We start from the raw sequence: 14,143 nt of genomic DNA on the forward strand, positions 1-14,143 counted from the left end.
AAAAAAGTAGCACACTATCTGCGGACTTTGCATACATATATTATTAATATCTACAATTAGCGATGTGAAATTACGTGTAATTTCAGAAATTGTAAGTTACACGTGTAAAATTACCCAAAAATTACAAACCAGATGTAATTTATGTAACTTATGTAATTTATGTTCATTGTATTAAAAAATCAATTGTTTGCATTCATATTGAATATAATAAACACAAAGTAACTACATACTTATGAAATAAAGAAAAGTGGATAAGAAATACATACAAATAATAAAGAAATGAAAACATAGGTTCTTTAGTTTTGTTTTAAGCGGCTTTTATAAATCACAACTTCCTTTTTCGCAGACAACTGGAGACCTTCTTGTTATAAAACGTCGAAGTTTCAATTGTTTGCTCTTCCAATGAGCCTTGTGTAATTTTTTTTATCTCCGGCAAATCCAGAACTGCATCCTGAAATTAAATAGGAAAGTGTAAACATAGAGAGTAAAAATAATGGGTTTATAATATAATATATACAGATCTAACTACCTTGTTTTCGGCATCTGAAGTATCCTTCTCGACTTCCGTTTTTTTTTGGGGTTGTTCTGTGCCTTTACCCTGAAATTGATAATTTTGGAATATAAACAATAAATATGTATGTGTTTACACTAATTTACCGATTTCATTAAGACGTTTTCTAAAATGTTCACTTTGCTTTGTCTCAAAATGCGTGCTGGTCTCTGTTCCCTAGTTTCCATTCTTTGATCAATTTCATCATCGGTCATTGCAAAGTCAGCAAAATTAAAATCATCGTCGGAATTTCCATTTCCTGTTGTATTTGAATGCCATGATGATATTGTCTGAAAACATAAGATTTATAATTTTTTATTCGAAAACGGTGGAATGCATTGGAAAATCGGAAAAGAAGCAAACTGCATATATCACATGCACATATCACATATCTAAAAAATGCCTAAATTTAAAATTACCTCGTCTAATTCTTCCTCTTCGGAAATATGGTTTTCAATTACTTCTATCTCCTTCTGTAAGTTTCTACCTTCTATCGAAACGTTGTTCTGTACAGTCTCTTCTATAGGATATTGACTTTGTATGTGATGTTGTCGTGAACGTTTCAGCAATTTTGAATTATATTGTATATAATTTAAATTTGCTGCCCTTTGAGTTGTTAGGCGATTTCTTCTCTTCGTATGAATGCTGCTCTGGGAGCTAAAGCTTCTCTCTGTTGCCGCAGAAGTGCACGGCATTGTCAATATCCTGACTGCAACTTTGGAGAGGCATGAATGTCCACAAAATCCTTTCCACCATGTAACCAAAGAGACATTATCGAGTATGTTCCATAAAAATGTTTCGCCAAAAAAGTCTGTTTTAGCTAAATAGTTTCCTAAATCCTCAGTAATCTTTGACACTCCTTCATCACCAATCTCTATCGTGGTCGTGGTTGACATAGTAGTAATGTATTTCATCGCTTCAATCCTTTCGGCTGATGATAAATTTGCACCAACAGACCGAGGGTTTAGTAAGTCTGCGGCAAAATGGATCGGTTGAAGGGCGTATTCCTTCCTTGATATAAATTTATCCATCGCTTCTGTTTTTTCGCAATCCGTTAGTTTCACGCATTCTAAATGAGTAGATATGTTACTACCGATTTTCGCGAAAGTTTCACAAACCAAATGAATTGACGAAGAATCTCCTTCAAGACGTGTTATTGCTTCAGTAATTGGCTTAAGCAATTCAACAAGAGCGCTAGAATTTATCCAGAATCCTTCATCAAGTAAATTTGCTTTTGCGCTGCGTATTCTATCTTGAATTGTTTTATCTGGAGATATTGCTAGACGTTGTAGGACGGACTTGCATTTAGTCAGATCTTGAAGACATTTTACATGTGAACCCCATCTTGTTTTTACAGGTAGGCTAAGAGACACTCCACACTTCATCTCATTTCTTATTTCTGTGAATTGAGCTCTCAGTACTTGACACTGGTTAATAGTTTTAACGATATGTATAATATGTGACAAATGTGTCTCTATTGAAGATAATTTCAAAATATCGCTGCACAATAAATGTAATGTGTGCGCTAAACAGCCGTATGATACAAGATGGGGATACATCTCTTCACATTGTCTCACAGCCTTCCTCATATTCTTTGCGTTATCAGTCACAATAGCGAAAAATTTTTTAGGTCCATACTCCTCCAGAACTTCAACCATTAATTTTGTTATATATTCTGCGGTATGCTTCTCTGCTTTTGTTAGTACTGATTTGACAAATAACGGTTCGGGTGTTGTAACAATGAAATTAATTACACTTTCATTTCGCAAGTTGGACCAACCATCGCATTGCAATGATAAATTGTCAGCTTGCTTAATTTTATCATTAACTTGAACTTCAACTCGCTCGTACTCTTCGGTCAGGAGACGATTTGATAACATATATCTCGATGGTAAGGTGTATGAAGGTCTAATTTTTTTAAAAAACAATTTCCAATCTTCATTCTCGGTAATTGAATGTGGTGCTGAACTGGTGTAAATAGCTCTAGCAAGCAAAATATTCAATTCGTTATTTTGTTCGTGTGTCATTCGATCACAAAATGATTGTATTCTGTTGATTTTTGTGCAAACAGGTGTTTCCACATGAATGTTATCAGAAGCAGATGTTGATGCTGTGGAAACCGTTGATGATGTACAAGCAGCATCAGTGTTATCGTTATCCAATTTTGCCGATGTGATCTTTTTCATGGATGTTTCAAATGGAAATTTAGAGTGATTCCCCTTTGACTTTGGAGTTAAAATATTGAATTTAAGTTTTATCATATGCGGCACATAAGTGCATTGTTGAAGATGAGATTTCATTCTTGTAGCATTTTTTGCATGTACACTCTTGCAAAATTTACACCTCACATTTATGGTCTTTTGATTAGAAGAACCCGCAGGTAACACTTCAAAATAAAGCCAGATATCTGTCTTACGTTTCACCATGTTTTATGACCTAAAAAAAATATTCAGGTAGACTTAAACATTAAGAAGGGAAAAAACATTATTTTTCAAAGTATTTGATGGGCACGAGGGCATAAAAAATTGTTAGGCATCCTTAAATAGAAGAAAGATTAAAATTGAATCTGTGTAACAATTTAATGAAATTCGAATAAGCAGAATACTGGATCGGACAACTACATTATTTTGCCCTCAACGTTATCAAAATTTTTTATTTAGTAAGTTATGTCAGTGTAATTCAATTACACATGCTACATGCACAAGTACCCCGTTGCTCCTATCATTCTTATAGTTATTGTACAGTAAACTAATCTAAAAAATCGAATAAAACTTGGTAAACCGAATTCAGAATTAAGTACTGTAGCCACATATAAAATGACGCGCGTTAGATTTAACGTACAGTCGATATGCGATAGGCCCGCCCCTGTGTTTCCCAATCTAAGGTTGCTATGGACATCACCGGCACGTGTTTTGCTGTTTGTAGAAATAATATATTTCTTACCTTATAGTTTCTGTGCTTCCTTATAAATAAATGTAAAGTAACCAACGCTGCGTGAATGAATAGAGAAAGAACAGTCGAAAACTAACTTATACATACACATTACACATACAATAACAGAAATGTAAACATAACCTGCCTGACTCAGACTAAGGAACGACTAACGAGCGACGAGCGTAATAGCACCCACTGGTTCGCGCGCGCCGGCACCGGCGCACCGCACTTACGACAATTGCGCGCGCATAAGTTGCCATAATATATGTAATTTTACCAGTAATTACATAAATTACGGTAATTTATGTAAATTTATCATAAGTTACGTTAAATTTCATAAATTACGTAAATTCCAAAAATTACATAAATTACATTAAGTTACGGGTATCATGTAATATTACCGTAAGTTACGTGTAATTTATGTAACGTAAGTTATGTAATTTTACAACTCACATCACTATCTACAATCATAAGATTCGATTTCAGCAATAAAATTGCTGGTAAATAACTTTTCCCAAAAATGGCCTATTCTCCGATAATCTGCTCAGACTATTGGTAGATACTGTCTACTGATTTGACTGTTGAATATAATGTCAAAATAGATCTATTTCAACCGATTATCGCGTTAATTTCATTAAAACATGAACACAATACAATAAATTTCTAATATATTAGTAAATAATACAGGCTATTGATTATGTATTTTAGAAAGGAACTACAACGTTAACGGGGTTTTATTGTTTTATATTGTCAATGGACCTCTAAATATGAAAAAACCGCGGAGTGCTACCATTTAAAGGGGTGCGTTTTTGAGAAAGGGGTGAATTAGTCCCTAGACACAGGGCGAATTAGGGTGAATTCTATGCACTTTTGGTACAAACACGTCTACAGGAAAATTGTTCTAGATTAATTGCTATTCAAACATCACATTTTAGAGTCAAAAATGTTATTTTTACAAAAATATATTCAAAAGAAAAGCAAGAAAAGAACACGAAAGATAGCAATTTTGTTTTTTGTCCCATTACTTTTTTCCACGGGGATATAGGTATAGGTATTGTTTCACAGAAAAAAAAACTTGCATCCTTGCTCTTTAAGATGACGTTTGGGAAAAGTCTCTGTGATTTATAGTTTCCAAAATATGATTTTTCAAAATTCTCCACTCACAGCGATTTTGGTCCATTTTCCTTGTTACTTCTCAAACATTGTTCTGTAACTTTTTTTTACGTAGGTTTAGGTGAATGCAATGTTACATTTGATAAAAATAAAAATCAGTTATCTTTAAAATGGTCTATTGTAAAAGGCTGTATAACTGAGCATGTATAATTGGCTGTATAATTGAGCAAGATATGATTGTTCGAATCTTTATACTTTTAATGATTTTTGATTATATTTTAGGATTATTTTTAAATTTCTCACTATAACTTTTTTATTGTATATTTAAGTATATATATTGTACAATAAAAAAGAAAGCTTATTTTTTTACCTTAAAATGGTGTATTGTAAAAAACTCCAGGAATATTTTTAAACAAAATATGCTTTTTCAAAATGTGACATATACACATGCAATAGATCCCACTAAGTTGGAACCATGTGGAAAAAAATTTTTTTAGTATTAACTTTATGAAAAAAAATTATTCTTCATAAAATGCTCTGCATAATCTAAAACCTAAGTTCCAGTCATCAGATATAAAATTTTATTATTAGTGTACAAGTTATATTAAAAAATATGAATTTCGTTCAAGAGTAAAGTACCTTTATATTTCACAATATCGAAAAGTGTTATTAAGAAAAGTTATTTGGAATCAAAAATTATGTTATTGTATGCAATTATATTCTTCTAATTAAAAAAAATAAAAAAAAAATAAATTTTTCTTAAATTACGGATACCTTTCGATATCCTACAGATATCTTGTTTAAAAATAGTCCTAGACTTTTTTGCAATACACCATTTTTAAATAAAGAAAATAAGCTTTTTTATTCCACAGTGTTTATACCTAAATGTTCAAGAAAAAAGTCATAATGAGAAATTAAAAAAATATTCATTAAAAATATCAAAAAACATTAAAAGTATAAAACCTCGAAAAAGCATAACTTGCTTAAAAATAATCGTACAACCTTATACAATAGATCATTTTAAAAGTCATTGACTTCTATTTCTACTAAATGTACCATTGAATATACCTAGAAATGCGTAGAAAAAAGTTACAGAATAATGTTTGCGAAATAAGGGGAAAAATAGCCCAAAAATGCTGTGAGCGGCGAAATTTGAAAAATCCTCTTTTGGAAACTGTAAATCCTAGAGACTTTTACCGAACTTTATTTTAAAGAAGAAGGGTGGAAGTTATTTTTCACTAAAGCAATGCCTATACCTATATCCCTGTGGAAAAAAGTTATGGGCCAAAAAACAAAATTGCTTTCATTCGTGTTTTTTTATTGGTTTTCTTTTGACTATATTTTTGTAAAAAAAAAATATTTTTGACTTTAAAATGTTTTTTTTTTATTGAAAATTTAACCTGGAACCATTTTACTCTAGACGTGTTTGTATCAAAAGAGCATAGAAATCACCCTAATTCACCCTGTGCCTAGGGACTAGTTCACCCTTTTCTCAAAAAAGCACCCATTTAAATGGTAGCACTCCGCGGTTTTTTCAAACATAGAGGTGCACTGACCATATAAGACAATAAAATCCCGTTAACGTTGTAGTTCCTTTTAGCTTTCTTTTTTTGAACACAATCGATAGCCTAATATGTAAATATTTGTTTATTGCATCTTCTTCTTGAAGTACCGTCTCCTATCGGAGGTTGGCTACCATCACAGCAATCTTAACTTTGTTGGCTGCAGCTCTGAACAACTGTATTGAACTGCACTCATACCACTCCCTTAAATTTCGCAACCAGGAAATCCTCCTACGTCCCACATTTCTCTTTACCGCATGTATTAGAATATATTATAAAGCCTTTTAATACAAGGTATTTTACTTTCCCGCATTAATGCGGGAAAGTGAAAATTTCGGAAAGAAAATGCGTGCGGGAAAGTGGCTGTTTTAGCACGACCATAGAAAAAATAATATCTGTCGCAAATTAATTAGACCATCACCAAATCAATGATAAATATTTATGTATCCAATTAAAACTCTTGTGTAATTTTTTCTGGAAATTATATTATCCAGGTTTTTTTTAAAGAAATAATTTATAAAGCTCATTTGACGTTGCCATAGTGTCTCCTCCTGAAATCTAATACATATGTCAAAACCATGCAAGATAAAGTTGACTGTTTCAGTCACATACAGTTGAGGAGCTTTTCTACAAAACTGCATAAATCCACTTTTCAAAAATTTTCAGGAGACGTAAAAACGTGCTGCAGCTGTTATACTAAAATTTTCGAAATTTCTGAGAACGTAATCAACTGAGGTTGAATTTAGAGAAATAAAAGGTTAATTAACATTATTTTTATTGATTTGCATTAACAAAATATAGCCATGTGTCTATTGGAGATATCGCGTTTTGTAAAAAAAGATGGGCACAGCGTGGCATGGCGTGGCTACGCTACACATTGTCAGTGCTACCCGTGAGTAGTTTTAGAACTAACGAATATTATATTTTGTTTCACGAATCAACATCTAATTCTAGAGAATGCTTTTAAAACCAAACAAAAATAGTAGAGGGATAGTTCTGCAGGCCGGAGAATTTATGGAGTTTGGTAAAACAAAAACTATTTTAATGGTTAGCTAAAGAAGGAGATGGTTTTGTAGAAAAAAAAAAGAGTGAACATAGGGCAAAGGATTTTGAGTGGATTAATTAAGTTTTGTGGAAGAAACGTGATTGTTAGGCTCATTTTAAATGGGAAATATTAACTTTTAACACATAAGACTTATACACAAGATCTAAGGCAGACCAAACTCCCGAAATTCAACAAAAAATGTATTTTGTCAGGAAATGGATTTATGCAGTTTTGTAAAAAAGCTCCTCAGTTTTACTCAGATTGCTGGGAGGTTTTTGAGATTGCTGAATACGAATATGTACGTCATCAAAACCGGCCCCCGGAGCACCTGATGCCCAGAGTCACTGCTAAGGCACGTCATCTTCTAGAGTTTCGGGGACTTTCGGCACGAAATTAATACAAACAGATTACTCGGGGTATTTTTGTGATGGCTCGATAGAAATATGACATTAGAATCGACCGTCGAGGCACCTATGTTGACTGAGATGCACGTTATATTCAGGAATTTCGAAGTTTTTCGACATTAAATGAATACAAATAGATTACTCGGGGGAGTTTTGGAGTTGATAAACACGAATACGCCATCAGAACCGACCACCGAAAACCGAATACCCTCGAAACTCCACAATATGACGTGTTTTAGCAGTGACCCTGGGCACCAGGTACTCTGGACGTCGGTCCTAATAATGTAGTTATGTTTAGCGATCCCATAACCCTGGGCGCCCGGTGCATCAGGGGTCTTAATATACTGATTTTGACATGTTTATGTACTTTTGGATGCATGTTACGCACTTTAAAATTTAATTATGCATTTCAACCTCTCTTTCTATTTTTCCTGGCGTCTTCCTGAATACAATGCAAAAAGTTGCAAGTGCTGTATTTAAAAATCGATTTATTCCGATATTTTTAGTGTTAAATGCACTTAAATTACTATTTATGCAATTTATAATTTTAGTTGGGAGTAAGCCACAATTGAAGTTTGAAATTGAGTTTATTTGGCGTGTCAAATAACCTTAATTTCAAACTAATATTGTGGCTTATTCCCAACTAAATTTTTGTAAGTTTGACGAAAACCTGAAATTTTGTCGTTAAACTGATTTTGCTCTACCAAGATTCACTTTGACACATTCGGAACAGGAAACAAACAACACAAAAATTCCTACCTCACACTATTAACTGCTAAAATCAATTTAATCTTTCATTAAAAAAAGAAGAATTATTAGAAATAGTGGGAGTGTCTACTAATCTCATAAAATTTTCTGGAGTTGATTTCTACAAAATATTTTTATTTTGTACAATAAATAATTTTCTCATTTGTTATCAATACATTGTAAGAGTGTAAATAAATAATTATTGATGGGCGTAAGGTTTATGTTATTTTGATGTCTGTTTACTATTAATAATATTGGCTATGAGCAGGTGCGTTGGTTGTGCAGTAATTTCCAGTCATTTCTGACAACTGAACTTTTCAAAAAAGAAATTTCTAACGTCAGTGTTAAAGTGAATCTCGATAGAGCGAATTCAGTTTATCAAACATATGTACGTACACCCGATACGTTATTAGTTTAGAAACCCACCGAAACTGATATGTGTGGTATGAGTGGCGGGTACGATCACGTGCATTTTTCGTAAAATTTACGACAATGCGACCGCTTGTGGGTTAACGTAAAAGTTGAATTTGAAATACGTATAAGCACATAGTAGACGGTACACGACAATTAGACCAAAATCATTAGACCGAAAGCAGTAGACCGAATTCATTGGACCGAAAAGCACTTTACCTCACTAGACCTAACAGCATTAGACCGAAATGGTACATAAATTGAAAAAGGTTACAGTAAATTATGCTAAGATTTTGTATATCTGTCTTTTTGTTTATTGTATTTTTTTGTATTATTTTATATATAGGCTGTGTAAATTGTTACTCTGTACAGTCTAATATGAAATAATCTTCATCCGTTAAACAAATTAGTGAAGGTAAAAATAAATTAAGGGTAGACTGACGTTAACATTATTTTAACTGTTTCTAATAACCATACAAAGAACATTTAGTCGTAATTACATTTGTCTTACCTCTTTTACTGAGACAAGTAAAAAGAAATTACATAATAAATAAAAAATAAACCAAAACAAAATTAAAACGAAAAAATAAACAATAAACCAAGCAAAAAAACAACCTCCATCAGATACTACTTGTCAATACGTTTCGAACTCATGTTTAGTGTTCAAAATCGGTTAAGCCCTTTCGAAATTATCAAGCTTCAAAGTACAATCCATTTGACCATTATCGCCGAAATGGTTTATGTAGTTGTAGTGGTTACGACGCTAAATTTGATATTGCAATTTCGAATAAAAAGAAATCTAGTGTACATTCGATGGACACTAAGTAATTTGAGAGATTGACTCACTAGAATCGAGAAACATTACATTCAACTTCATACATTATTTAATTTATAAATAACTTTGAAAACCTCCTGATACAAGAATTAAAAAACCGCTAATCGCCGTAAAAATGAGTGGCGCATACAATATTCCAGCTACAAAAGAGCTGATATGAGTATTACGTGACGCGAAAATGTATTTTCATTTTGATGGAACATAAAATTCCAGTTTAATTTTAAAAGGTGTTTCCATAATATTTGCTAAATTTGAAGTAAAACGCGCCACAAAAGAGCCTCAAAATGCAAATTGTATCAAAGTTACTCTTTTGTGGCGTGTTTTACTTCAAATTTAGTGTAAATATTATGGAAACATCTTTTAAAATAAAACTAGAATTTTATTTAACATCAAAATAAAAATACGTTTTCGCGCCACATAATATTCATATCAGCTCTTTTGTAGTTGAAATATTTTATGCGCCACTCATTTTTACGGCGTTTATCGGTTTTTTATTCTTGTAATAATTTACAGTAGATTATTCCCATTAAAATAGTAATCTGATTGGACAGTAATCTGATTGGACACGTGATAAAAAATTTTACTACTTGATTGGAAATTAAAATCATTAAAAAATAATCACTGAAATTATTATTTTTGTACGTTTCTATTGGTCAGATCTCTATGACTGAAATAATCTTGGTAATTACTTTAGTTAATCACATTTTCTTCTTGTCTTTTTAGAAATCCAATTAAATTTTCCTTTTAAAAAAAGCTACAAATGTGCTACGGTAATATTTTTTTGCAACAATTCTTTCACTAAAATTATTATTTGTGTCCTTTGCTTTTGCAGATATCTCTAAAACGGAATTAGATTGCTTTATTTAATATTGGCCTGCCAAATCAATTTTTAAATTACTTTTGTCTCTAATAGAAAGTTAATTAAGTTTTGCTTTGTTTTAAAGAATCGAGAACATCAGAGCTACTAACAATAAAGGCCAATAAAGCGGATTTTTAATTATCGCATGAATTCATTGTATTTTACTCGTTGTATGGAACTAATTATATAAAAAAACAGATCTTTTGAATTGTTTAAATTTTACAAATTAATTATATTAATAATTATTAAAACATAACCATGAAGGTTTAGTTATAAATATCAGATAAAATCAGTATATTATTGAATATAAGTATTTTAGCCACACAAAGTGGGGAGCCGATCCAAATATTATATCACTAATCTTCTATAGAGCACTAATACGTTCAGTGATTGACTATGGTTGTATTTTACATCGAAACTCAAATTTAACTCAATTGGAGATATTAGTCCTGTCGCCAGGGGGGGTACAACGGCCTCCTTAATTCAGATGGATTTACCCAAGTTTTTTTTATATATTTTGACCCGTAGAATACGAATTTTTTGGGTAACAGTTGATGCGGATGTCGATAAGATTGTTATAGACAAATAACTTGAGGAATTACATAACAGCGATTTCTCGCAAAACAAAACATATTTTTGTATTTTTTGGGTCATTTTAAGCAAAAAATATTCCTACAAGTTTTTTTGTAGAATGCGTAGTTTTCGAGATAACCGCGGTTGAACTTTCAAAAAATCGAAAAATTTCAATTTATGAACCCGAATAACTTTTGATTAAAAAATAAAGTAGCAATTCTGCTTACCGCATTTGAAAGTTTAAGTCAAATTATATCGGTTTTGATTATTTGCATTGCTAAAAATTTATTTTTTTATTGTTAAACTAATCCATAAACACATAGTGTTTCCCGTGCCTAATACATGCGTTTACATGCATGCTACGTAGAAATTGCCTCGCTTGCACTTGTAGCTACTCTACCTACTCGTTCGATTTTAAATGAGAAATCATAGAAAACATCACTCACATACTAGGTGTTTATAGCTTTGTTTAACAATAAAATAATAAATTTTTAGCAATGCAAATAATCAAAACCGATATAATTTGACTTAAACTTTCAAATCCGGTAAGTAGAATTGCTACTTTATTTTTTAATCAAAAGTTATTAGGGTTCAAAATTTACAATTTTTCGATTTTTTGAAAGTTCAACCGCGGTTATCTCGAAAACTACGCATTCTACAAAAAAACTTGTAGGAATATTTTTTACTTAAAATGACCCAAAAAATACAAAAAGATGTTTTGTTTTGCGAGAAATCGCTGTTATGTAATTCCTCAAGTTCTTTGTCTATAACAATCTTATCGACATCCGGATCAACTGTTACCCAAAAAATTCGTATTCTGCGGGTCAAAATATATAAAAAACACTTGGGTAAGTCCATCTGAATTAAGGAGGCCGTTGTACCCCCCCTGGCGACAGGACTATATTGGAAAAAATAAAAAATAAGTGTTTTTGACTCTGTCTTAGATGTATACAAAGCACACCAACACCTATTTTAAAAATGGAAGCAGCAGAGCCTCCTTTGCATCTTAGACGACAATTTTTGTGTTATGTTTTTATATCAAAACTCCTAGCACAGAAAAGATCTAAGAAAATACAAAACCTCAATTAAAAAATAGATAGTCCCTTCTAACGACGTAAAATTCATCCCAAAGTAATAAGCAGTTATCAGCTACTAATCCAATTTAATAGCGAGGTTTACAGAAATGACTTCCTTTCCTTTTATAATTGTGATTATAACCTGTTAGAACTACAAATGCCTTATTATTTTCTTAATACTGAACCACATGTTAATCAATTTAACATAAATACGTTTGTTGAGCAAACTATTCTGAAAAGATGGCCAGAGTCAGATTGTATTTATACAGATGGATCCAAATTCACCGAGTTTATTGGATGCGCCTTTTACAATTCAAATGAAAATCTATCCAAAAAATACAAACTTTCAACTCAAATGTCTAGTTAAACTACTGAGCTCATCGCAATTTTTTAAGCTTTGAGGTATATTAATATCCATCGCAAGAATAAGTCTATTATATTAACAGATAGCAAAAGTTCGGTAGACACAATAGTACAAACTAAATTATTAAGCCCTTCATCAGTAGTAATTATAAAAATTTTAGAAACAATCCAGTTACTTACGAATACAGGTAAACAAATTTCTTTGGTTTGGATTAAGGCTCATTATGGAATTAACGGAAATGAAATAGTGGATAGACTTGCCAAGGATGCTACTACAACAGGGGAAACGACAGAAGAACCATTAATGCCAGTCACTGATCTACGACAATATTTTAAGAAAAAACAAATGGAGCAATGGCAACAGGTATATGATACATCTCTTAAAGGTATAAGATTTCATGATATCCAATCAAAAATTTATAGAAAACCGTGGTTTAACGATATTACAAATCAGCACTTCATTAAAACCTTAAATAGAGCAAGGAACAAACATGGTTTATATCCAGTCCACAAAAATAAACTAGGGTTGGCCATTTCTCAAAACTGCACTTGCTGAATCAACAGTTATATAAGAATCTACAAACGGTAAGAGTTACTCTCCCCACCAATTTAAATTCCATTTTATGTACACGAAATTAATATAAATTTGTATAAAATTGTTCATAACCACTTAAAAAATTTGAAAGTTGATATTAAAAAAATATAAAAAAAATTATAAAAAAATATATATATAAAAAAATATAAATATAAAAAAACAACAAAAAAAGAATAAAAAAGAAATAAACATTAAAACAACATTAAAAAAACACAAAAAAAATCACAAAAAAAGAAAAAAAAAATCACAAACAAGGCCTAAAACCTCCGAGATGTTGAATCGGGTTTAGGCCTTAGCGCTGAAAAAAAAATATTTTAATATCAATTAGTGGTTTAGTATAAGTATTTAGTAATATTAGTATGTATTTTTAATGTAATGTATGTAATATATGTAATTATTAAAATTAGTGTATATCAGTTAAAATTAGGAAATTGTGTCTATGAAGAAGATAATAAAAAATAAAAGTAAAGAAACACAGACTTACTCACAATCATTTAATAATACTTCGACGACCGGTTTCGATCTCTACACTATTCAGATCATCTTCAGGTCAGCGTTATAAGTAGTTAAATGCTACAATTAAAGTAAGCCAGGGTTAGAACATTGTCTCTTTGTATCAAAATGCAAATAGAAAGCCCAAAGATTTTGAAAAGTAAGCAACTGTTGACATTTCAGAACAACAAACTGATACATACGTACGCACACATATGAGAAACAGGTACTCATAAGCACGCATACGCACATAGATGTGCTTATGATGTGTTTATAGATGTGTTTATGACTATTTGCTGAGTTAAGTTAAATTTTAAAATTATTAAAACTTTTTTCTAAAAAACTAAAAAACAATATAATTTTGATCCACTTACATGCCGTTACAAGTGGATCAAAATTATTAAGTTTTGTAAAATTGTGAACCAGAAAATGAAAAAAAGCGAAAACGTGGGAAGAACGGTATGCTCAAATCTCCTCCAGACCTGATTTGAGCTCAGACAGAAGTAGAAGAGCAATTTAATAAAGAAAAAACTGCCAAAGAGGGTCACGAAGAAAGTTTTCGTGGGAAAAATAGCAAGAAGAAC

The 14,143-nt window shown here is 31.6% G+C and overlaps 1 protein-coding gene across 1 annotated transcript; it reads right to left on the reverse strand.

Annotated features, from left to right (window-relative positions):
• Positions 1 to 577: 577 nt before the first annotated feature.
• LOC126883408 (uncharacterized) lies at positions 578 to 1,858 on the reverse strand. Its single transcript, XM_050648954.1, has 2 exons — positions 658 to 1,858; positions 578 to 598 (listed from the first exon to the last, which is right to left on the reverse strand). Exon 1 carries the CDS (start codon positions 1,579 to 1,581, stop codon positions 943 to 945), a length of 639 nt encoding a protein of 212 aa, XP_050504911.1. The 5' UTR covers positions 1,582 to 1,858; the 3' UTR covers positions 578 to 598; positions 658 to 942.
• Positions 1,859 to 14,143: the final 12,285 nt, after the last annotated feature.

The sequence above is a fragment of the Diabrotica virgifera genome, chromosome 4 (genome assembly GCF_917563875.1).
Source record: "Diabrotica virgifera virgifera chromosome 4, PGI_DIABVI_V3a".
Lineage (NCBI taxonomy): Eukaryota > Metazoa > Arthropoda > Insecta > Coleoptera > Chrysomelidae > Diabrotica > Diabrotica virgifera.

What these genes read in the sequence shown, in the direction of transcription:
- LOC126883408 (XM_050648954.1), bottom strand. Translation starts at nt 1,581, where the DNA reads ATGGATAAATTTATATCAAGGAAGGAATACGCCCTTCAACCGATCCAT.